The sequence below is a fragment of the Acomys russatus genome, chromosome 12, assembly GCF_903995435.1.
Source record: "Acomys russatus chromosome 12, mAcoRus1.1, whole genome shotgun sequence".
In the NCBI taxonomy this organism is placed as follows: domain Eukaryota; kingdom Metazoa; phylum Chordata; class Mammalia; order Rodentia; family Muridae; genus Acomys; species Acomys russatus.
The window spans coordinates 40,170,216-40,196,221 of NC_067148.1; the positions used below are offsets into that span (position 1 = coordinate 40,170,216).

General features: G+C 50.5%; 1 protein-coding gene across 1 annotated transcript; it reads left to right on the forward strand.

The window, feature by feature from the left end:
- Nucleotides 1–2,246: 2,246 nt before the first annotated feature.
- Nucleotides 2,247–16,970, forward strand: Sh3bp4 (SH3 domain binding protein 4). The gene is made up of 4 exons (XM_051154295.1): nucleotides 2,247–2,505; nucleotides 8,050–10,403; nucleotides 15,671–15,859; nucleotides 16,663–16,970. The coding sequence occupies exons 1-4, from the start codon at nucleotides 2,388–2,390 to the stop codon at nucleotides 16,885–16,887; spliced, it is 2,886 nt and encodes a 961-aa protein (XP_051010252.1). The 5' UTR covers nucleotides 2,247–2,387; the 3' UTR covers nucleotides 16,888–16,970.
- The last annotated feature ends 9,036 nt before the right edge of the window (nucleotides 16,971–26,006 follow it).

Sequence of the window (26,006 nt, forward strand, 5' to 3'; positions counted from 1 at the left end):
GTAGCATGAGCCTTTTAATTTCACATACCACCCTTGGTGACCTACTCCCTCCTGTGAAGCTGTACCACCTAAAACCACCCAAACAGGGCCATTGGCTGGGGACCAAGTCTTCAAATTCTGGAGCCCGTGAAAGACATTTCTCACTCAAACCGCCACACCTACGGTGGCTTCCAAAAACCCTCAGAGAAAGGTGAGCCGACCCATTCAGCCCTGTTCCCCACTCACTTTGCCCTCTGTTCTTGGCCAAGCCCTCCAGGACCCACCCCTGGTCTAGTACCAGGCTCAGGTGCCTTTGAACGGGCCTACACCGAACTCCATCTCCTGTGGTCCATCACATCCCAGGCTATGCGCATGGGAACCCAGGAAAGGTTCTGTCCAAAGCTTTCTAAAGCCAGGGGGCTGCCTTGGAGCTCAGCACTAATGCCCCATTTTGTGCCATTTTGACTCCGGTTCTTTAACCCTCTACAAAATCAGTTCTTGTTGCTGGGAGTGGGACAGTCCATAAGAACCCCCGCCCCACTTCCTTGAGGGAGGAAGGATGGCAGAGGTGCCCGATTCATTTCTGTTGGAAGGACGTATTAGCTAGCAAGAGGAAAGCAGGCACAGGTAATAAATACTTAGGTGTCTAGAGCAGATTAAGAGCCAAAGCCAAAGCATGCCCCTTTTTCATTTGGGGTCCTCAGAGCAGCTCTGGGTTGTACCAGCATCTGCAGGACAGCATCTGCGTGCCTGTCATCAGCTGTCACAACCAGTAGGCATTTCCTGACCTCACCTTCCCTTCCATATTGGCTGCCTCTCCTTAGAATCTCAGGAGCCACAATATCAAGTGGCCCCCAAACTCCTCCCTCATTGTGAGTTCAAGGTTACCTTTGAGCTCTGACCCACTCCTGAAGTGCCATTCCCCCTCCCACTCTTGGGTCTCCATTTCCTCTGCTGTGATTTTCCCAGAGTTCGTAAAGGACGCTGAGTCTTTGCCATTAGAGCACTTGCAAGCAGTGATCCTCTGGAGTTGTAAGGTGGACGGGAAGTCGGAAGCCTTTTCTTGGATCTCTGCCCACTGGTCATGGGAGCCAGGACTGGCCTCTTATGGTTGGTGGTGGTAACTGGAGTTCATGGAGACATTGGTACATGTTCTGTATCATTTCATTGTGTGTATTCCTTTTAAAAAAAAAAATCAAGTCTAGTTAATGTGGTTCTAACCCTGGATGATAGGCACAAATACTTGGGCCAAGCAGGATTCAGGTTGTATACAGGTGGCTCTTGTCATCACTAGGAAGTGGGTGTAGAGCCTTCTCATTCATTACTTGGGGCCTTTGAGCTGGGGATGCGGAGCCCTGGCCTGTGTGAGCTCTTTACCACAGAGTGCGGCACAAGGCCCTCACACATGTGTCAGAGGCCCCCTTTCCAGCCATGGAGTGCTGAGCCATAAGGTACTCAGGTCTTGTTGTAAGAAAGAACGCGGTTGTTTGGGGATGACAGTGGCCAGCTGCAGCAGTATTTATTGGTTTCTGGTAAAGGAGCTGCAAAATTCACACATCGAAGCCAGCTCTTTGTTGTCGCTATTTATTGTAGCCTAGACTCTTCTCCAAGCCAATGAAACACCCCACCACAGGTGCTTAAGCCCTGCCTGCCTCATCCCACTACCAGCAAACCTTGCTCATCGTAATGTCATCCACCAGCCTAAGAAATTAGCAGTCCAACAGTGTGTCCAATTTCACATGTATTAGCTACACACCAAATACCTAATTCCCCAAGGACCGGGTTTATGATGTGCTGTTTTAGGTCCAGTGGATATGTATAGGCAGGGAACAGCCTAGCCCACCCCCTGAGCCACTGTGGCAGGGCCTCAAGAGCAAATGGTGCCATTGGCTCACTGTTGCCTGTGCCAACCTCCCACGGCTGCTTCTCCAACAAGACCCGCCACTCTGGATGGACAGAGGCTGTTTTCTTCCCAAGTCCTGGAAGTGGCAGTGTGCTGCTGCACAGTCCCAGGCATCCCCTTTGACTGTACTGAATGGTCATCCAGGTGCTGGGACACATTTCACAGACCTCCATTGTGCAGTAGGAAGAGTGTCTGTGCGTGCCCACTGGGCACAGAGTCTGGACAAGCTCGCTGCTTCTGCTCCCAGGCCAGAGCAATGAATCAGGCCACTCTTCGCTGGACTGGCCTGGAAGAAAGAGGATTCCCTCTTCCAGTAAGATCACCCCCGAAGCTAGGCTTCACTTGTTCAGAGGAAATTATTTCTTCTCTCCCTTCAGGAAGAAGCACACAGCCAAGTTGACCCTGCCGTGCAGCGTGACTGTATGAGACAGAAGCTGCTGTCCCTGCTGGAACTGGGGGAGGAGACATGAGACCTTAGTGCCTCACCGACCCAAGAGGTTCAACCATGGCGGCCCAGCGCATCCGGGCGGCCAACTCCAATTGCCTCCCCCGGTGCAAGTCAGAGGGGACGCTGATTGACCTGAGTGAGGGCTTCTCAGAGACAAGCTTTAATGACGTCAAAGGTAAGCTCCTAGCCAACCCCTGACCAAGGGGGACACTGGGATTTTGACAGCCTCCTGACCCTAGAGCTTCTTGGGCTTACCAGCAGCCTGTTTTATGTTTGACTCTCTAACCCTCATGTTATTCACTCCTCCCTGAAAGGGTGCCATTTATCTCTGGATGGGTAGGGAGAAGGTTGTGTATACACACATGCACTTACTAATTTATGTGGGCAGGAATGCACATGGGTCGGGGTGCACATGGATGCAAGTCCACTTGGAGGCTAAGTGTCACTCAGATGCCACTCGCCTTCTTTTGTTTTGTTTTGGTTTTTTTGTTTTTTGTTTTGTTTGTTTGTTTGTTTTGATTTTTGATTTTGAGCCAGGCTGTCTTACTGAACCTGGAATTTGCCAAGTACTCCAGGCTCACAGAATTGAGATGTTGGGCAAATCTGTCTCTTAGCTACACATGTGGACCCCACTCAGCATTGATTACTGAAAGTCGGCTTTGACCTTGTTAGACACATCTAGTGGCTTGTGACTCGGGATGCATTGGATCATGGTCACCTGTGTCATTATGACCAGCCTTTTTGCAGCATTGGCAGTTCACTGCTGGTGTCTGTCTGTCTGTGTCTCTCTCTCTCTCTCTCTCTCTCTCTCTCTCTCTCTCTCTCTCTCTCTCTCTCTCTCTCACACACACACACACACACACACATACACACACTCCTCCCCACACCCACCCCGTCCTCCTTTGAGGGGGTCAGATAACATTGACAGCTCACTCTGAAGTCATGCCTTGACCTCCTTCTCCCACCGAGCACTCAGAACTTGATCTCTGTTCCTTCTCCCTTGGCAAACTCAGAACCAAGGCGTCCTGGACTGAAGCCACAGCCCCCATGTCTTCAGCCTTTGCATCAGTTACCTGCTCCCCTGCCCCTGGCTTCTGCAAGCAGTCCTGAGCACTGCTGCAAGTGTTCTTTGAAAGAAGGAGAACGAACTGGAAGGTGTAATAGCAACAGAGTTAGTGGGTGTTGCTGTAAGTAATGGAACATTTGTGGGGTTTTGCAGTTGGGTAATGGGCAGCGTGTTCTTCATAGCTTGGGGATGGGGCGGGGCTAGAAAAGGGGACAGGGCTAGAAAAGGTGAGCAGAACGTGCAGGGTTTGTGCTCAAAGCAAACAGCCTTGACCAAGTGTGCACAGCCGGTGTGCTGCAGGCAGGGAGGGCATCTGAGAATCCGAGGTCACTCAGCACTGTGGAGCCTTAGTCTGCACGTCTCATCCCTGGGCCTTGATGCCGGCCTATCCTAGCTGGCAGCAGCGCGTTCGTTTTCCTGGTTTGCACATCAGAGGGCAAGCAGATCTTGCCATAGTGCCTACTTTGGAGTCTCCTGCCCCATTTCATGTTTTGCCTGCATAAAAACTTAGGCCAGGGGATAGAAAATGTATTATTCAGAGTCCTGAAGTTGCAAGCACCCAGGGATGATGATGATGATGATGATATTAATATTAATATCGAGGTGATTTTTAGTTGGCCTAGTACTTCGCATATCTCACTGTGATGGGGTTCAGTGAAAGGCTGGTGGAATGGAATCCCTGTCCCCGTGGCCTCTTGTTCCCAGGGGCTTCTTGTCAGCAATTGATGGAGATGATGCAGATGTGCCCCTCCAGAAAAGAACTAACAACATAGCCCACTGTGGTGGTTCCCCAAGGGAGGGGCAGGGGAGACTGTCGCCCCTTGGAGGAGCCAGACCTCTGAGTGAAATGTATTTCCATGTCTCCTAGAAGGTGAGAGTGCTCAGAATTTTAAGTAAAACCATTCCTACTCTTCAGTCTGGTAAAAGCTAAAGTGATAATTTGTATTGATGTATTTCAGAACATGTACAAAGCATGTTTTAGTCTCTGACTTTTTTTTTTTTTTTTTTTAAGACTTTGAAAATATTGAGATGTAAGGGAATTGATTATCTGACGGGAACCCAAGTGGAAATAACTGTGAAGGAGTCTGACAAGGTTTTAATGGCCGGCACTCGACATTTAATTTTCACTTGCGCTTTGGGGGAGGTTGTTTGTTTGTTGTCTTTCATTTCTGGTATATGCAGTAAATGAGTATTCTGTTACCAGAGGACACAACGGGCCACAGAGGTGGGAGAGAAGAGCTTCCTGCCCAACTCCCTTTGCCTTCCCCACCTTTCTTCCAGGGTCCCTTAGGGTTCAGAATAAAGGCCTCAGAAGCACAGTGTTACCTGCCCTCCTGTCTCTGACCCTTCTTGACAGATCATCAGGGAAAGCTCTGAGTCACATGTGAGGAAATTAAGACACTCTAGAGAAGCCCCTGCCCCATGCACCAGGAGAAACCCCTGCCCCATGCACCAGGAGAAACCCCTGTCCCATGCACCAGGAGAAACCCCTGCCCCATGCACCAGGAGAAACCCCTGCCCCATGCACCCGGAGAAACCCCTGCCCCATGCACCAGGAGAAACCCCTGCCCCATGCACCCCGATAAGCCCCTGCCCCATGCACCCCAAGAAGCCCCTGCCCCATGTACCCCGAGAAGCCCCTGCCCCATGCACCCCGAGAAACCCCTGCCTCATGTACCCCGAGAAGCCCCTGCCCCGTGCACCCTGAGAAGCCCCTGCCCCATGCACCAGGGAGGAGAAGCTGACACAGCCAGAAGTTAAGAATAGGAGCAGACAGGCCTTGCTAGGGCCTCGCCCTCTCTGGCTTTCCCATGGCCCATACCCTTCTCATCCAGTGGTGTCTCTGTGCTTGGCCATCCAGGGTTCTGCAATGACCATTTCCCTGGGACCGAGGTTCTTCAGCTTGAAGGCTTTGTGTGATTTTGCATCTTCTTGTAGACTGGATGAACTCTCTTCCTGTCCCCCTAGCCTGTGCCTATTGCCCACAGCATGAATGCACACATACAGGCAGGCAGGCATGCGTGCATGCACATAGCACACCTCTACAGAGAGCTGGCTTGTCCCTGTGGGGGGTCTTCGTTCATCCTCATCCTTTCAGAGGCAGTATTTGGGAGATGATTAATATGTTCAGCTTGACAGAGTTGAAAATCACCTAGGAGACAAATTTAGCCAGTGAGGGAATTCCCAGACTGGGTTAATTGTGGTGTGAAGACCCACCCTAAGTGTGTAGCACCATCCCATGGGCTGGATAAAAAAGGAGAAAACGGGGAAGCTTGCTGACCGCTGGCATTCACCGCTCTCTGCTTCCTGATTGCGGACTGCTAACTGTGCTCTCTGTCATGATCCCCTCAAACTGTAAGCCAGAACAAACCCTTCCTTCATTTAGCTGCGTTTTGTCAGGTATCTTGTCACAACAGTAGGAAGAAGAAACTACTCCAGTTTGTCACTGTTGTGACTTGGTGACAGAAGGACACAGGCCAGGGGAATTCTGCCCTGTCAGCCAGCACCATGGTTGAACGGTTTTGGTCCTAAAAAGTGCATATTCCCTACTGTGCGCCAGGCTTATGTGGCACTTAAGTCCCTCTGAGAAATGAAGACTTCCACCTCTCGGACATGGCCTCTTTGACATGGATTAACAAGCGTAACGCATACAGGCTGATGCCGTGTGTGCCAGCATGGCATGGGAGCCTTTCGAAGGGAGTGAAGACCCCAAATTCAAGGCTAAACTTAAAAGTTTCTAGGCAGGTTTGATGAGCGTGAGGAGTAGTAGTCTAAGGTGACAGGACACGAAGGGGCGAGCTAAGTGTGCCCAGCTGCGTGACTCCCATTTGCCTCAGGCCCGAGGACGGTGGCTCCGGGGAGTCTGCACCTGATGCTCTTGACAGAAAGGACTCCAGGTGCTGTTTGGAGACACTAATTCCCGTCAAGTCTGCAGTGTGGTAATGGTAGTGAAGGGACCGCAGGCCCAGCACCCCTGTGCTAACTAACAGGTGGGGTGGGGGAGGGGGATATGGAGGGACCCAGGGAGACTGCCTCCCCTCCCTTCCCCGGTTTCCACTACTGAACTCACACACTTGGACGAAATTGATCGTTCCTCGTTGGCTTCCGCATTCATGTTAAAGAGGGTCCTTTCTGAGCTGTGTCCCAGGCCATGGCATGTTCTGCAGGCATGTCGCTTGCTGCCCTAAAAGTCATGCACTGTCTTCCTCAAAAGGTCTCTTCCTCCTCATTCTCCCTTCCCTTTAGAGAGGAGGGAATTCCCAGCTCCCCTTTTAGCACACTCATGAATTTTTTATACCTTTAATTTAATCTTGGCCTTTTTGTTCCACTGGATGTGGAGGGTAAAGGAGATATTTCCCCTTGCCCTGTATTAAGTGCTGTGGAGGAGGAAAAAAACACAAAAACAAAAAACAAAAGTAGAAGAGAGTGAGTGGACTTCAGATGGATTATGTGCGGCTGAACACCGTCAGGCTGCACCCCAGCCTACTGAGAAAGATGCCTTTTCTCCATCAGGGAAAATAAGGGTTCCAGTGGTTACATGACCCCCAAAAGGCCGTTCAACCTAGGTCTGCAGAGCCAGCAGCACCTGGGCACTGAGACAGAGCCTTGCATCCTTTTAAATGAGTGGGAGGGGAGGCTCCAGGGCCCAGCTCTGCCAGCTGTGAAAGCAAGAGACGCCTTGCCTGCTTCCCAAGCTTAGCCAGGAAGACAGAATTTGGTTAATTGTGTCCCATTTACAAAGAAAAAGGAACCCGGCAGGAAATGGTGTGTGGGCAGCTGGTGCGATAGCTTCTGGCCCAGTGGCCGTGGACCTCATCCTGTATTGAGCAGCTGTCAAGTTGGTTTAGCTGAGATTTTGGTCCTTTTGCCTGTTTCTATCTACAGTTGGTTTTGGGAAATACTTTGTTTGAGCTAGCAGGATAGTTTAGTGGGTAAGAGTGCTTGTTGCTGAGGCCTGAGATCACTTCCCAGATTCCGCGGTGGAAGGAGAACGCAGTCCTGAAAACCTCTGCTTCCTATATCCATGCCATGTGTATGCATGTGTATACAAACAATTTAAATTTAATTTTAGAAGGAAAGAATGTTTCTCTCTGTTAGCTACAGAGGCCAGATGTCTATAGACTAACAAAGGCCATGGCGGAAGGCCTGCCTTGAGAGGCACTCCTCATCTGCTTTCCCTGTCCCCTGAATACCGTCCCACTGGGCTGGCGCATGTGGGAGTTGAACACACCCATTATTTCTCCAAGCACACATGCGCTTTGATTACATACTGTATCTGTCCCAGGTGTTGTCTGGTACTCACAGGCATGGACAGAAATTAGATAAAGACTTTTATCAAAATGAGATGTTCAGAACATAGAACAGGTGCACAGCCTGTCACAAGGTCTGTTTTTCTAAGGTGGTTTAGGGACCGTTCTTCTGGGTCCTTTGCAAACTACGTTAGAGGGTTGAATTGGAAAGTGGCTGAGTAGCAAAGCAGCAGAGCACTCCTGAGTCATGACACAGGGCACGGGGCTCCCGTAAATCTTTACCCTGGCTGCTTCCTGTTGTTCACTGGCTGGGTTGGTGGACTGCATCATGGCACCCCTGCTCCCTATTCGGCAGCATCTCCTGTGGGCCTGACCTCACTCTATGTTTCTGTGTTTTGTGCAGTGCCTTCCCCCAGTGCCTTGCTAGTGGACAACCCCACACCTTTTGGAAACGCTAAGGAAGTGATTGCGATCAAAGACTACTGCCCCAACAACTTCACCACCCTAAAGTTCTCCAAGGGCGACCACCTCTACGTCTTGGACACGTCTGGTGGGGAGTGGTGGTATGCCCACAACACCACGGAGATGGGTTACATCCCTTCCTCCTACGTGCAGCCGTTGAATTACCGGAATTCCACCCTGAGTGACAGCGGCATGATTGACAATCTCCCAGACAGCCCTGATGAAGTGGCCAAGGAGCTAGATCTGCTAGGGGGCTGGACAGATGACCAGAAAGAATCTAGCAGACCCTATAGTAACAACCCTTTCTGGAATGGAGTCCAAACAAACCCCTTTCTGAACGGGAATCCACAACCCAGCACGGATGAGCTAAACCCCAAGAGTACTGTGGATCTCCTCCTTTTTGACACGGGCACATCTTCCTTTACCGAATCCAGCTCGGCTACCACCAACAGCACCGGCAACATTTTTGATGAGCTCCCGGCCACCAGTGGACTCCTCAGGGAGCAGCCGGTCAAGCGAGACAACCCCTTCTTCAGAAGTAAGCGTTCCTACAGCCTTTCAGAACTCTCCGTCCTGCAGGCCAAATCGGATGCTCCCCCCACATCCAGTTTCTTCACGGGCTTGAAGTCACCTGCCCCAGAACAGTTTCAAAGCCGAGAAGACTTCCGGGCGGCCTGGCTAAATCACCGGAAGCTGGCCCGTTCCTGCCATGACTTGGACCTGCTGGGCCAAAGCCCAGGTTGGGGCCAGACCCAAGCGGTGGAGACAAATATCGTGTGCAAGCTGGATAGCTCTGGGGGCTCGGTGCAGCTTCCTGACACCAACATCAGCATCCACGTGCCCGAGGGCCATGTGGCCCCTGGGGAGACACAGCAGATCTCCATGAAAGCCCTGCTGGACCCTCCACTCGAGCTCAACAGTGATAGGTCCAACAGCGTCAGCCCTGTGGTGGAGGTGAAGCTCAGCAACCTGGAGGTGAGGACCTTCATCATCTTGGAGATGAAGGTCTCTGCCGAGGTGAAGGGCGACATCTTCAGCAAAAGCACAGTGCTCCTGCAGTGCTTGAGAAGTGACTCAAAGGAGGGGCCTTACGTGCCCATCCCCCTCGCCTACAGCTATGGGGACACCGTACAAGTGCAGCTGGACAATCTGGAACCCTGCATGTACCTAGCTATCGTTGCCCAAGGCCCCAACATCCTCTACCCTTCCACCGTGTGGGATTTCATCAATAAGAGGGTCACCGTGGGTCTCTACGGTCCCAAACACATCCATCCATCCTTCAAGACAGTAGTGACCATTTTTGGACATGATTGCGCCCCCAAGACCCTCCTGGTCAGTGAGGTTACCCGGCAGGCTCCCAGTCCTGCCCCCGTGGCCCTACAGCTGTGGGGCAAACACCAGTTCATCCTGTCCAGGCCCCAGGATCTCAAAGTGTGTATGTTCTCCAATATGAGCAACTATGAGGTCAAGGCCAGCGAGCAAGGCAAAGTGGTGAGAGGCTTCCAGGTGAAGCTTGGTAAGGTTAGCCGCCTGATCTTCTCCGTCATCTCCCAGAACCCCAACGAGCTGTCCGACTTCACACTGAGGGTCCAAGTCAAGGACGACCAGGACACAATCCTCACGCAGTTCTGTGTCCAGACTCCGCAACCGCCCCCGAAAAGTGCCATTAAACCATCCGGGCAGAGGAGGTTTCTTAAGAAGAATGAGGTTGGGAAGATCATCCTGTCGCCGTTTGTCGTCACCACCAAGTACCCAACGTTTCAGGACCGCCCTGTGTCTAGTCTCAAGTTCGGCAAGCTCCTGAAGACCGTGGTGCGGCAGAACAAGAGCCACTACCTGCTGGAATACAAGAAGGGTGATGCCGTGGCCCTGCTCAGCGAGGAACGCATCCGGCTCAAGGGACAACTGTGGACCAAGGAGTGGTACATTGGCTACTATCAGGGCAAAGTGGGCTTGGTGCATACCAAGAACGTACTGGTAGTTGGCAAGGCCCGGCCCAGCCTGTTCTCAGGGCCCGAGCTGAGCACCTCGGTGCTGCTGGAGCAGATTCTCCGGCCCTGCAAATTCCTCACCTACATCTATGCCTCTGTGCGGACCTTGCTCATGGAGAACATCAGCAGCTGGCGGGCCTTTGCCGATGCCCTGGGTTATGGGAACCTGCCGCTTACCTTCTTTTGCCGCGCGGAGCTGGACAGTGAGCCAGAGCGGGTAGCATCTGTTCTGGAAAAGCTCAAAGAGGACTGTAACAACCCTGATAACAAGGACCGGAAGTCCTTCCAGAAGGAGCTGGTGATGGTGAGTGTGTTTCAGGCCGTCAGGCATGGGTTGTACTGGGCCAAGTCACAGGGACAGTGTTGGAAGTGCAGTAGGGTAGAATCCTTAAGACACCAAGGAAGGTGTTTGTCCCCTCTTGCGCTACATTTATGAGCCTCCCTATAGTTTCTGATGGGCCTGTGTTCACTGGTTAGGTTTTGACCACTTGACACAAACAGGAAGAGGGAACCTCAATTGAGAAATGGCATCCATCTGACTGACTTAAGGACAGGTCAATGGGGCTTTTTTTTTTTTTTTTTTTTTTTTTGTCGTCAGTGATTGATGTGGGACAGCCCAGCACACTATGGGATGTGCCTGCCGTCCCTGACAGGTTGTCCTGGGTTGTACAAGAAAACAGAGTAAGCAAGCCATGGGAAGCAAGCCCATACGCAGTGGTCCTCCGTGGCTCCTGCCATGGTGAGTGACTGTGGTCCAGGATGCGTAAGCCAGATAAACCCTTTCTTCCCCCAGGTTGCTTTTGGTCATGATGCTTATCACAGCAATAGAAAGCAAGCTAGAACCCGGGGGGGAGAGGGGGGGATGGCACGGACGGGGCTATGGTCCAGAAGCTTGTGCTTGGTCTTCGGAGGGAATCCGTGTGTCAACAGGCTCTGTGAAATAGCACTAAAAGCCTTTGCCCCACAGCCTGGCCTTGCTTTATGCAAGCTCTTGCCTTATGCTACCCGACGTCTCTAACATCTGTCTTTATCGTGATGCCTTCTCCCTGCCTGGGATTCATCAGCTCTTGGCTGATTATAAAACTAATTGGCGTTCTGAGAACTACTTGGAAAGGAGAGGTGCCACGATCGGTTCTGAGACACACTGACCATAGGCCAGAGGGGGACGTTTTCTGAGTCCTCCTCGGGTCTTCCAGCAACCTGGACTTTGTGGAGCATAGGACAGTGGTTCCCCACAGGCAGCCCGACCCAGCTGTGTGGTTCTGATGGTCACTGTTGTCACTAGGAATCCTCTTCTTGATCCTTCCTGCCTCTACGGTCCCCAGCGTTTTGGCTACTCTCTTGTCCTATCCCCACCCACCTGCCCCCTCGATATGACAACATCAAGCATCTCTGAGTGGCTGCAGATGACCCTCTGAGATAGAGCACGGCATGAGACCCTTTGAATATGGCCCATGGTAACATGCCATGCCACAGCATGGGACAAAAAGGGCTGAGACTGCCCAGGAAGGACGATGGCAGTGTGAGTTGCAGTCATGAGGGCCTTTGACTGTTAAGATAGGGCTGAGGGGGGACCTGACGGCAACAGTTTCACTGGAAGGCAAACCAGAAGTGAGTGGGGACAGCCTTGGGCTCTGCATGTAGGTCACCTACAGAGGTCAAGCAGGTCTCTTTCAGCTGTATTGCCACGTGAAACAGATTGCTAGAAGGCCATGGGGACATTCCCCCTTCCCTGACCTTGCCCTGGCCTCCCTGACTGGCTGGAGTTCCCCAGGGGCAGGAGCATGTGTTCCCTAGGAGCCCACTGACAGCACCCTTCAGAGACTGCATCGCCTGTCCCTCCCACAGCCGCAGGACGTTAATCTAGAATAGGCCCGCTTCCTCCCTCTGTGGGCAAACATCGTGGATGGGACTTTCTGCCTCCTTATGTAATTACTCTTCAGGGTCAGGCTCTTAACTCAGCATGGCAAGTTTGGGGAGGATTATTTTTCATTGGTCTGTGGGAGGGGTCAGGAGGAGTCCTGTGTACCTCTGAGTCCCCTCTACCTTCCTTCGAGCTGCAGTTTGGCCTTAGCTGGAACTTGGCCCTGGGGCAAGGGCAGTTTTATTAAAAAACAAAAACAAAAAAAAAAAAACCCAGGGTCTTCCGTGTTCTGTTTTCCCCAGCTATCTCGGGCACTGCCTCCTGAGCAGCTGAATTTTAATGCCTGGCAAAATTTCAAAAACCCATGGCTGGCTAACCCCACCATGGACAACCAAGGGTCAGTCAGGCTTCCTACAGACTTGGCCCCAGCCAGCAGGTCGCACCTAGGCCACTGCCCCCTTCTGTTTATAAGCTGCCTTTGCATCATCAACGTCTCTGCTCTGGCAACTAAAACAAGAGTAAGTAGGAAGTTGAAGGTTTGAGGCGGTCACTGTGCAGCGTGGAGTGGAAAGGTCTCACCAATGTCTGGAGGTTCCTCGCCACAGCCACCGGATGCTGCACCTCCCCTGCACCCGGGGCCTGTGACAGCCCTGCCTGTGGCCTTTTCTCTGTGTCTTGCATGCACCAGCTGTCCCCTTGCTGTGGGCCCCACAGCTGGTGTCCCTCTTGGCCTGGGGACCACATCCTGATGATGCACTCTCTCAGATGTCACTTCTCTTGCTCCTGGATCTTCACAGTGCTCGCTCAAGGCAAGATTGCTGTATACCTATTAATCGTTACTGCGCCCCAACCCCCATTAGATCTGCACTCCATAGAGGAAGAGAGGGAGAGAATGTGAATGAATGAATGAGTGCATGCTGTGTGAGAACGGCTTGAGCTGAGATGCATCTGAGTCTTCTGTGCTCTTGTGGGTTACACTGTGCTTTCCCTCTATACTGTCAGCCCCTCCCTGTGTGTAACAAGGGCTAGCAGCCTATGTCACTCAGGGCCTCCAGTGTCCCTCTTGACAATGGGTAGGCTATTGCGGTGGGTGTTCCACAGTTGGCTTTTCTGGGGCAGCCTGCACTCTGGTACTTTTGCATACCTGATGGGAGGCATTGATGATTTTGGTGACCACTGAGGTTGGGGACCCTGTGGGAAGCGTGTCGGTTGTGCTCTAAGTCACAGGCTAGAAAGCATCACTGGGTACATAGCTAGCACTACTGGGTACATGACTAGCCAGTGTCACTTGGAGTCGGCTGCCTGAGAGTGACAGGAGATGCTTTGAAAGTTCTGAGATGCGCCATCTCTGAAGTCATCAACTCAGTCCCCGGCAGGGGAGGTGGGACGTGATTCTGTAGCCTGAAGTTTGGTATGGGGGCTTGGGGGTATTTCCCGAAGGGGAGAAACTGCAGAGCGTGCTCTGTCTTTAATGATGGAACCTTGGTGCATCTTCTGTGGTACTGTGCAGGCCTTGAGAGGGAGGGTTTTCTGAATATGTTTGAAAGCCCAGGTGGAAACATCTGTTCATGTATGGATATTCTGTGAATGCACCGAGAGAGGCAAGCGGTTTGCCTGCAGGCCTGGGTGGACCTTCTAGATCTGAGTAATTGTCATCCACACTGGAAGGGTGACAAGGGGACTCAGGCTGGATTGGAGAAAAACCTACCTTATTCCACAGACCAGGAGGCCACAGAGACAGAGGGGCCAGCTCTGTAGTTAACTGGATGGAGAGGTAGCTTCACTAGCCATGTGCCTTGTGCTGTATAGAACTTTTTCATCCATACTGGAGTATCTCAGAAAAACAAACAAAAAAGCCACCCAAATACTAGCTTACCTTATATTCCTAAGAGCTTGTAAAACAGCTTAACAACTGCACAGCCTGTGGCCAACTGTTACTGTAAACAATACATCTTACAGTGACACAGCCATGGCCCTTGACCTCCCAGACTAACCCTTTCCTCCCATGTTGGTTTAGGTCAGGATACTTATCACAGCAACAGAAGTAAAACTAGAAGAGTCGCCGTTAGGCAAAGTCTTTCTGCTCCCTCTGAAGATGGCACGGAAGCCGTGTGCCCATGAGCCACAATTTCAGTCTGTCCCTTCACTCATGTTAGCAAGATTCTACCTGAAGTCAGAATTGTGTTTGACTTCCCCCAGTATTTTCCAGTATGCCTTTGTGTACTTGAGTAAGCCATGTGGGGTGGGGGTGGGACTCTTCAGAGCTGAGATCCAGCCGTGTACCTCCTACTGCCAAGACTTACATGCTCCCAAAGTTCACTGTTGTGGAAAATGCGCTCAAACACACTGTGCGGGTTGCATGAGCAGCTGAGTAACAGATAGGGCTAAGGCTGGGCTCTGTAGAAACGGGGCGTGAGAGGAGCTGAGAAGAGTGAGTGCAGGAAAGACGAGACACCCTCGTAACTGACGTCAAAAGCACTAGCCTGCCCATTCATTGGCTACACCCAGAAATGCCATGTGGTTTCCTGGCCAGCAGTGGCCCCCGAGTGGCCTGAATTTCCCAGGACCTTTGTATTCTGTGCCCAGAGCCCCTGGGGAGAGAGTGAGTTTACTGACCTCTGCCAAGAGTGACTTGAATTTGAAGCAGGTGATTTTGACGCACTCAGTCACCTAGCACACGAGGCCACCACCTGACCCGGGCAGCGCAGTGCTTGTTTGATGTTGCTGAGTGACTTGCCGGTCAAGCCCTGTGTTCATCTGCATACTTTCCCAGGACGACGACACATAGAGCTGAGGTGACCTTTCCTGCCTCAGTTTACCCCTAAACGCTCAATGCATCAATGAAAGGTTAGATCTCCCTAGCACTTGACCACCAGTGTATCACAGATGCACTCTGACACACGTGACCACACACATCATCATCATCATCATCCTTTTCTTCTGCAACATGAACACATTTGTGTTTTATTGTTTTTTGTTTGTTTTTGTTTTTCGAGACAGGGTTTCTCTATGTAGCCTTGGCCATCCTGGACTCACTTTGTAGACCAGGCTGGCCTCGAACTCACAGCGATCCGCCTGCCTCTGCCTCCTGAGTGCTGGGATTAAAGGCGTGTGCCACCACGCCCGGCACATTTTATTAAAAATAATTTCATTCCAGATATCAAAATTCAGATGATGCTCGATCACTCTCTGAAATACATAAGTAGTTGAGATGACATGTGACCCTTCCACTCTGGCAGCATATTTGCATGAACTCCTGGTGTCATGTGCCCAGGGACAGGGAAAGTGCCTCAGGAAGCTGGGGCCCGCTTCTGCCTCTGGTCTCTGCTCTCCGGCCTTAGATTTTCAGCATCTGCCAATGTGTCTTTCTGTCTGCACAACAGACATGCCTGGCCAACTTGACTCAGGACTTCCTGTGTCTGGGAGTACCACTTGCTTTCCCTCTACCCGCTCTGGAAAGCCCTGGGTGGGTGGCTCTTGTAAGGACCTCAGCCACGATGGCCTTGCCCCTATGGTATTATTATATGTCACATTCTCTCTGAGAAGGCTTCTTTCGAAACTAAGTCACTTTCTGGGGCCCTGGATGTGAGTTTTGGAGACGGTGCTAACCCATACACTCTTTAGGACTCTAAAAAGCATTGTCTGCAGATGGACCTCCCCCCAAAGCCAAACCTACCCTGCCGTCACACTGCATTCTGTCTTCCCAGGCTTTGCTGAAAATGGACTGCCAGGGCCTGGTGGTCAGACTCATCCAGGACTTTGTGCTCCTGACCACGGCTGTCGAAGTGGCACAGCGCTGGAGGGAACTGGCTGAGAAGTTGGCCAAGGTCTCCAAGCAACAGATGGATGCATACGAGTCGCCCCACCGAGACAGGAATGGGGTGGTAGACAGTGAGGTAAGCGGGGCTCCAACCCCTTGGTTACTTAAATCACTTGGCCCCTCAGGTTCTGGGACCCGTGGGGTACAATAATAATTGATCTACTTCATAGCACTCTGGGAGGGTAAGATGAGGTGGAGTGAGTGGGCCCAGTACAAGGTATGCCCCGCTTAGGTGGGAGCCATCTGCCTGTTCAGGGAAGTGCCTTGAGACCCTGGTGTAGAAGAGAGCAGGGCTGCCCTGCCACAATCTGGGGAAGTGTAGACTGCCCTCCCTTGCTGGTCTTACTTTTAAGTTACCTCCTGTCAGACCATCAAGTGTGTTAACAGAGCTTTGGTGGTGGTGGTGGGCCACTGCATTGGCCCTGCTGACGTAGAAAGGGGTGTATGGTGGAGTCATGCCCATAGACTGTTTGTGGAGGTAACCCTGGGAGCTGAGTCAGACTCACAAGACAGGGAAACAGGAAGTCCCAAGCATCAGGGTGTACTTTCTTTGTGTGGTCAATTTCTAATACATGGCATGGGTGAAAGTGAATGCTGTGAGGAAAGAGAGATCCGCCCAGAGATCCTCAGACACAGGAGGGCATGCCACCTCTCTCCCCAGTGTTGGCTGGGTGGCACAGATGGCTCCACCTGCTGCTGTAAGCATCATACCCAAGTGGCTGACTGGCCATCCTGTGACCTTTGTCTGTCTGTCTCTCTCTCTCTCTCTCTCTCTGTCTCTCTCTCTCTGTCTCTCTCTCTCTCTCTCTCTCTCTCTCTCTCTCTCTCTCGTTTTTTTGTTTGTTTGTTTGTTTTTGTTTTTGTAACTCCATCTCTTAGGCCATGTGGAAACCGGCCTATGACTTCTTACTCACCTGGAGCCACCAGATTGGGGACAGCTACCGAGATGTCATCCAGGAGCTGCACATAGGCCTGGACAAGATGAAGAATCCGATCACCAGGCGCTGGAAGCATCTCACGGGAACACTGATCCTGGTGAACTCACTGGACATCCTGAGGGCTGCCGCCTTCAGCCCCGCGGACCGTGATGACTTTGTGATCTGAGTGGGGCCTCTGCCCTAGTGCTTACCCGAACTGGAACTCTTCCAGAATATCATCTGTCCGTGATCTGTCCACGGTGGGGACTGTGCCATCCCCAGGTGGTACAGGGAGGGATGGCTGCTCAGGTAGATGCTCCATCTGCCAGCCATACCCAGGAGCCACTGAGGACCTTGGACTCTCCTTCCGCCCCTCCCCTCTGTTCAGGGCAGGTCCCAGGGGCTTTCTACGTCCACTTGTTGCCAATCGTGTTGCTTTCTATTTGTTGAAATGTACATTTGCTTTTAAGATCACTTTTTTAAACAAAAGACTTAGGACAAAAGAAAGGTGGTATCTAATTTTTTAATGGACTGTAAAGGTTATTTTAAAAAAAAAATCACCTTAGTAAAGGCAAATGCTGTTGAGGTTTTTATGTTCTTTAAAGGCCTTTTAAATTATGTTCTAGGTGTATATAGATATTTAAAGGCCACGTGTGTTTCTGGGTCCCAGGCATCCTTGCATTTCGACACTCAAGAGTGGAAAGGAGTTTGCTCCATGCAAACATTTTCTGCTCGTCGCCAATGAGAAAGGGAGTCCATGGGCCTGGTGGCTTTCAGTAGATGGGTCTAGGATGCCCAAGGCCCCACTCTTCCTTTCTTCTGCCTTGTTGTCCTCAGTGGCCATCCACGGGACATGTTGGTCTGTGTGCTTAGCACCCACATGGTGGCTCATTGTCATTGAGATTCTGCCAACAAATAAGAAGTCAGTTGGAGTCAGAGGGTCCCTGTCACCCCTGTGTGTATGCAGTTACCATTCAGAAGCACAGTGCCCCTTGGGAATGAGGTGGTCCCCGCTGCTCTGGGCTATTGACTGCTGTCACCCTCAGGGTAGCCCTGCCTCTGCTGTTGGTGGAAGGAAAAATCCCAGCACCCAGCCAAAGCCTGGTGGCCCCTGACTCTTCCTATGTCCACCACAGTCACCTGGTGACCTTTCGGGTGATGTCATGTGCTGGCGTGTAGCGGTACCTCCCATTGTTGCCAAACTTAGACACTTCATCTCTCACATTTAACCTTCTCCTTCCTGGTGCAGCCACGACAAGGAGATAACTGGTTACCCAGCAGGACAAACATGAGCTCAGGGAACATTCTCTCTGGGTGATGTTCTGTGGAGAGCTGGGAGCTCGCAGAGGATTGTGTCGAACTTCAGAGTGGTGGGTCGTGTGGTCCGTTTCCAGGGTCACACAGTAGCTGTGGCATTTGGGGAGGAAGCGGGATGGAGAACTCACACCAGAAAGATGAGCAGTTTAAGTGACCCTTGTAACGAGCAGGCCGTCTGTTTCCAGGGGGGCAGTTCCAGACGCTGGGGGCTGCCCTCCACCTGTTTCGCTGGCACAAGCTGATGCACTTGTTTGACCAGTGTGCAGCCCGGTGTTCAGCCAAAATGTCCTATAGCTTCTGAATCAGACACGGCAGACCAGCAGAGTCAAAGGTAAACAGTAGGCGTTACTGCTGAAGGAACGAAATCACATGACATGCCCATCATTCTGCGCCTTCGTTTTGCCCAGAGAGCATCTCTTTACCTTTTTCCCCAAAGAAGAAACAGAACCAGTCGCACCTTAAACCATGGATATTTTTCCTCAGGGGCTTTGAATAGTTTCCTATGCAACAAGTCTTGTAGCACAAATTAAATTCTACAAAAGTCGCAGTAAATTTTATTTGGATATTTTAACTGGTTAGCGTGTATGTGTGTCTTTCCGTGCCTAGCCAGACTTTTAAATAAAAGATTAGTCGGTGAGCCGGCCAGTGGTGACATATGCCTTTTAATGCCAGCATTCAGGAGGCAGAGGCAGCTGGATCTCTTGAGTTCGAGGCCAGCCTGGTCTACAGAGTGAGTTCGAGGGCAGCCAAGGTTATACAGAGAAACCCTGTCTCGTTTAAAAAAAAAAATCAGTCAGTGAATAGGTTCCTGTCAGTCACCCTGAGTGACAGTGTGGCAGTTGGTGTAGGGGATGTTTTCTCTTGCTGTTCACTTAATTGCTCCCGAGTGGGTAGATCGATCATTCCAAGTGGGAGTTGGCGTTACCCAGGGCAACACAAATGAAGCCGACAGATGTCTCTCCTTGTTCCTGGTTGCCACCCGGAATTAGTGCCAACCATCCCTCAGCATGGAGGTCAAGACCCAGCAGTTTCTGAGTGTGTTTGGCATCTTCCTGGCCCTACTGATGGCACCAAGCGGTGGAGGCCTTCCGTGGGTATGCCTTTCCTGCCCTCAGGGAGAATGGGGCAAGGAGTGTAGGCACTGCTCCTGGGGACCAGCCTCAGGTGATGGGGAGGCGCTGAGCTCCTGAAGAGCCTGCCTGAGAGAGTGACTTCAGTCGGACAAGCTGGACCAAAGGCCAGCCCGACCTAGGAGCTGTGTTTGTAGCATTGAAACGTGGTCAGCTTAAGCTTGTCGGATGGCTCAGAGGCCTCTGTGAGCTCAGCCCCCTCCACTTTCTACAGCCATGTGAATTCTGGCTACTCCGTCTTGGAACTTTAGTGTCCCACGGGCCCTGGAGTTAAAGGTGTGGTCCCCAACAGGGCACTGTTGGGGGTGAGTGATGGAACACTTGTGAGTTCAGGCCTGATGGGAGTATACCCTTCATGTGAGTTGGGGTCTCCGTTTTCTTACCTAGCCATGAAGTAAACAGTCTCCTTTGCCACACATCCCCTCTTACATATGTTTCCACAGGCTCCATTGCAGCAGGGCCAATCAGTCCTGGATGGTGAGTCCCGGATAAACCTGTTCTTGGTCCAGGATGATTTGCTGAGTTTTCACCTATTTTGTAGTTGAAGACATAGTCTCCTATGGCTCCGTGATTTACACATTACTTGTGGCTGATAGGAAAATGGGTTTTTTTATTCCAGTGCTAAACATGGACTCTGCCAGAGCCTTAATTACACTAGGCAAGTGCTGTACCACAGAACCATACCCCCCAGCCCACGGGCAAGGATCTTACCCAGGAGCAGCCCTAGCAAACAGCCATGAACTTGAGAAGGGCATCCTTTCACCGTTGTGGAGGCCGGAAGTCTAAAGTGAAGGTACCAGAGGACCTAGCCCGCTCATCCCTTCGCCATTACAACACTAGTCGCTGAGTTTAGGTCTCATTGTGATCATCTATACAGACTCTAATCCACATAAAAACACATAGCACGACTTAATGGCGTTTGGACACCATGCAACCGGCATGCTGTCTGCCTCCTTCCAAGCCGCTTGGTGAAAAGCGGTGTTTTAGTCCTGCCATCAAGGCGGATACTGTTGGTTTTGATAAGTAACATACAGTCTGGGAATTTGTAGGTGCCTTTTGGGACCAAATACTAAGCAGAAAAGATGTGAAAATTAGGCGCCAGGCATGGTGGCACACACCTTTGGTTACAGCAGATGGACTCTGATAAATCTATCTTCAAGGGGAAAAAAAGAGTTTTACCCATGAGAAATTCTTGCTTTGACCATCTAACTGCCACTCTTGTCACCTCCAGTGTTATGTGCTCCAAGTCATTCTTTTTGTAGTTCTTATCTCACCCATTTTAAGTAGTTGTCACCTGGCCACAACACTCAAGTTCAAACATTGTCATAGAACCTTACTGACCTCACCAGATCTCACCAGCCAGGTAGTGTGGCTGGAAGTGAGATCTTGGCTCTCCCCATGTCCCTTACCCCCTACCCCAAAGGCTCCAAATCCTCTGCTGTCTCTGCCCCCGCCCCCCATGGAACACAGTCTTCTTTGGGGGAGTCGCTGGGGGATCAAACCCACACCCTCACACCCAAGCACTCTAACATTGTGCCAATAGCTCAGCTCTTTTGTCATTTTTTAAAAAATAGGGTCTCACTAACTTAGCCAGGTCATCCTTGAATTCCCTCTGGAGCCAAGGCCTTGAGCTTCCTATGTTCCTCTGCCTCGGTGTTCCAAGTTGCTGGGATTCCAGGCCTGGCTCCAGAAGTCCATGCTGTCCAGGGTGTTCCTTCTCTTCGTCCTAGCAGGAGGATGAGCACTCGCCCTGGACTCTGAGTACACCGAACCCTCCATAGAAGCAGAGTGGCTGTCTATTAAACCCCATGGCGTTTGTTGCGAGAGGCAGTCGTTCCTATCTACATTAGAAACAACATTTTAAGCTGCGAGGTGCCGCAGCAACTGGATATAATGGGGCCTTTGTGCTGTGTTTACTGCCACCATCAAAGCAAGTGGGAACCTGAGCAATGAAAACATCAAAAGTAGCTCACATGCAGAGGTCAAAGAGCATCACCGGCGTGGAACTCGGTGCATCCCAAGAAGAGTTAGACAAAGAAAGCGTTTTCATTCAGAATCTGATGCTGTCACACAATTTGATGTTTTGTAATAGCTTGAAAGAAACTCCATTAGCTCTTTGTGCCACAGACTCCTTGATGATTTGATGAAGGCAGAAGACACCTTCTTAGAGTTATATAAATGCATAAAATTAAACCTGGGCAAAGACAAAGGCAGTCTTTACTACAGGTTATCAAGGATTATGATTAATGATTTTAAGTATGGTGCTTTATTCATTAAATAGCTCCACCTAGTGAGAGCACTGTCCCGCGCCAGACACTAAACTGCTGTGATTGAGGGCTCAGGACCACAGCCAACATAGTGCACCATGGTCGGGCTTACCCAGCCAGACACAATGGTAGGAGTCTGCTCAGCACCAGACACTCAGAGCACTGATGGAGGCCTCATCTGACCAGACACTCAAAATAGTAATGGACGGTCTCATCCACACTAGACACTCTACCCATCAATGGAGTCGATCCAACCAGACACAAAATAATGGAGGTTTCATCCCACCAGACTCTCAACACAGCGATAAGCACTTAGACCTCTACAAAAACATTCACAGACATAAAAGTGAATTCTCTGAAGTGTGTACCATTAGTTCCTTGGCTATATAAACTCTTGACAGAAATGGTAACGCCCAGAAGATAATAAAAATGAAAATGCAATCTCCCCCTCATTAAAAAAAAAAAAAACAAACAAACTCATTCTAAGGAGCCAGTCTCCCACACATTAGCTATCTGTATTGTTTTTTAAATCTCTTGTATTAGTATTTTTTGCTCCAGGCTAGGAAGGGTGGTTTTAAATTTTTGATCCTCTAATTTAATATTCTGCCTAATGGGAGAGAGGGGAAGACCTGAGGAAATTAATTTGTGTGTGAGGTGACTTTCTTAATTTCCATTTTAATTGGTTTGTCTTAAAATATCTGAACATACATATATATGATGCATGTATGTATACATATATATGTGTAGATATATATGAGCAGTGTTGAGTGTATTTTTCATTTCAGAGGGCAAGCAAAGATTTCTCAGAACGCATCATATATGGTCCTGTGAGCTGAGGGTAGATGGAGCCCATACATGTTGAACAGTGCTTGCCACCAACACGGAGGTTCAAGGGCATCCCAGTGGGGGACTGCCAGTTATTTTGGGGAAGGAGCGAACAGTTGAAGTTCAAGGAGGTTGGCAAGCCATCAACAGAGTGGACAGGGAAGGTAGAAGGAGGGGAGGAGCCCATAGAGGGGGCCTCAAGAGTGCAGTGCAGGCACGAAGAGCAACTGCAGGGAGTCAGGCAGAAAACAGGCACCCACAGAGCAGGTGCTTTGACCTCTGTAGGATAGGTGAGAGGGACCATGGAGGAGAGGCGCATAGGGCTGGCTTGGAGGATCTAAAAGGGAGAGATGCTTTAGAGATGAGCAGCCAGTGAGTGACCTTTTGTCATTTTTTAGAAACTGCTCCAGGCCCTAGAGGTGTGCTGTCCCCAAGGAGCCCACAAGCTGTCAGGGAGCCAGTGGTCTACCAGAGCTATATTAGGGCTTAGGCCTGGAAGGAGCCAGAGCTAAAGAGATTCCACCCCAGGACAAGAATAGAGTGTGCAGCCTTGGGAGGCCTCTCTGAGGAGGTGCTGTGTGAGAAACAGTTGGCTCTAGATACACCCACACACAGGCACACATGACAAAATAGATGAATATAGTTTTAAAAGTTAAAAAGAAACAGAATACCAGTCGTTTGATAAATGTCTACACTGTGCTATGGCTGAACCCAGTTAAGTGCCTATCTTAAAACATTTTTCTTCTTTTGACATAGCTTCTTGGGTACCTCCAGGCTGCCCTGAAACTCACAATGTAGCCAGGGAATACCTGGAAACTCCTGATCCTGGTGCCTCTACCTCCCAGGGGCTGGGGTTGCCGGTGTGCACAACCATACAGCCATACCCAGCTCTCAAACAAAGTATGTTATGGTGAAAACGCTCCAAGTCCTTCCAGCTGTTTGGAATATGTAGGGCACTGTTGCTGTTTACAGGCAGCCCCTGTCCAACAGCTCACCATGCTCCCTCTCCTCAGCTTCAGCCTCCACAACCCTCAACTCCTATGAGGGCAGAATTCTTCATTCTGTGTGTGTTTGTGTGTGTGTGTGTGTGTACATGTGTGTTTGTGTATATATGCATACATGTGAGCATTTATGTGCATATATGTAAGTATGTGTATATTGCTGTGTGCATGAGTGTGTGTATGTGGTTCCAGGGTGTATTCATCTTTGCATGCAAGTGGAGGTCAGAGGTCAAATCTAGAGTCTCCTATTCTCTATCATACCCCACCTTATTTGTCTGTTTAGAAACACAGAGCTCACTGTTTTGGATAGACTGGATGGCAAACAAGCTCCCATATTTACCCATTTCCCGACCCCCAGTTCAGGGTTACAGGTGCGCACATAACAGCTGGCTTTTACGTGGGTTCTGACTATCAGAACTCACATTGCCATGCTTATACAGCTGCAAACACTTTACCCACTGAGCAAAGACAACCTGAGGCCGTTCTCGGCCTTCCAATCTGTAGCAGTCGCACACCCAAATTTACACACGTACGCATGCATGCAAAAAATAAATCAGTAAATGGCAAAGTGAAAACCGGGTGTGATGCACTACGGTTGAATGCAGCACTCAAATTTTCAAATATTAAGCCAAGTGTTGTGGGTACATGCCCATGATTTTGGGGTCCAGAAAGCTGAGGCAGGAGAAGTATGGATCTGAGGCTTTGGACTACATAATGAAACCCCATCTCAAATATTCTTTTAATTCATGTAGGGAGCTGAGGAGTCGGCTCACTGGTTAAGAGTACACTGCTTTTGAAGAGGACCTGAGTTCAGTTCCCAGCACCCACATAAGGCAGCTCACAACCGCTTGTAACTTCAGGTCCAGGAGATCTGACACTCTCTTTATGTACTCTCCATGGGCACTGTACTCGATATGTGCACACCCACACACAGACACACATATATGTGCATGATTAAAAATGTAAAAAATTTTTAAAGTAGATATGAGGTATAACAGCCACTGTAATGGTGTTCCTGCCCTTAAGCGATTGGGTCAACGAGAGCTCCTCCAATAGCATTCAACTCACTTGCTCCTTTGGGCTTTGCCCTCGTCCTGTGAAGGCACAGTGTCATCTCCTCTGCAGGACACAGTACTCTCCTTAACTCTCAACTTCCAGTCTTGAGGGGTGCCCAGCATCAATACAGAGCTTTCCTGGAAAGTGGGAGCAACAATGTCAGATGTTGGGTGTGGGGGGGGCGGTGAATCTAGAACTTCAGCTCCACCTTGAAAGACTGAGGATGGAGCTGAAGGACTTTAGACCGGAGAGGAAGCTGGTGATTAGGAAATAGCGTGCAAGATTCTCTTGTTATTTTTATCACAGTGGCTGCTAGGCTTCAAAAATCAACTACGGCTCTTCCTGCTCCCTCTCAGCTACCATATTTTCCCCACGGCTGTTACTCTAGTCTTGCCCACTTAGCTCATCCCCTAACACGATGGTCCTTCTGACTGTTAGCCTCTGCTCCTCTCTGCTTATTCTGCCTCTTTTTGGCTCCCCTTGTTCCCAGCAGAGGAGTGGGTGGCACAGAGTGTCACCACACAAGTGACCGAGGACCCAGTGTGACTTCTACCTGTGCACATAAAATGAGAGAGTCCAGACACCACACTCTAGTTTTCACTGAGTCACGTTTTGGCAAATTGGTCCTACTCCCAAGATGCAGCCCTTTGTTTCTTTGGGGGTGATGACACGCCTTTTATCTGGGACTGCCGTTGGTTGACAGTGGGCCCCGATGATGATAGTTGTTTTGATGCCTTACTTGGCAATGCAGAAGAAAGCTGGCCGGGGCAGGCCCCACACATTTTTCAAGAACTTGGGTTGTGGACATCAGGAGGGCTGCAGAGCACAGGAGGCTCTTCATAGTTCCCTGAGCCATGGGGCTCTCCATGCTCTGGACCACGCCTTCTGTATGCCTTGCGTCTTGCAAACACTCTTTGCTATATCTGGAACACTCACAGGACAGATCCTCAGCTTCCCTTGCAGCTAAATATATACGCGTGACCAGCTTCCACCACACGGAGCTCTGATCTGGAAGCCAGCAAGTAGAGGAGCAGGCAATGAATCGGCAGAAGTGTCTGCTTTCCAACAGGGGTGAGATGACCCTGCCATGGGGTCACCTGAGACTGTGGCAATTTACAGTTTCTCCTAGTGCTTGGCAGGCCTGCTGCAGCAGTATGCTCTTCATGGGGGCAATTCTAGACATTTCCTGGTGGTTTAGCATTGGGTGACGGGCATCCTTCAGGAAGCCCCAGCCTGAGTCAGCCCTTGCCACTTGACTTGCTGGTGTCGAAGCATCTGCCTGTGGATTGTTCACCTGTTCAAGTTTCAGCACTGTTGGCCAAGACCCTCTTACGGCATCTTCCCTAAGAGGCTAAAGTCCCTTCCTTCACTTTCCACAGCCTTCTGCCCTTGTTTCACAGCAGCTGGGTGTGACCCACGCTGTGAGTGTGGCAGCCAGAACACCTAAACACACAGGCAGTCAGTTTGTGGCTGCCTGAACAGCTAAGGCAGGGACTGAGGAAAATGAAGACAGGTATTCCTGGCCCAGAGATCTTTGGGGTGTACCTGGCAGTGCTCTTTATTTTGTTAAGTAGATAGAAATTTTGTGTGTGGAAGGGTGGGGGTATCTAGCCTGTTTCTAGAAAGTTCTGTGTCTGTTTGTTGTCTTGGTTCCCTGGTCTTTCTGCTGCAATATTGCATCTGCTCAGCCCAGCTGAGGTTCACACATTG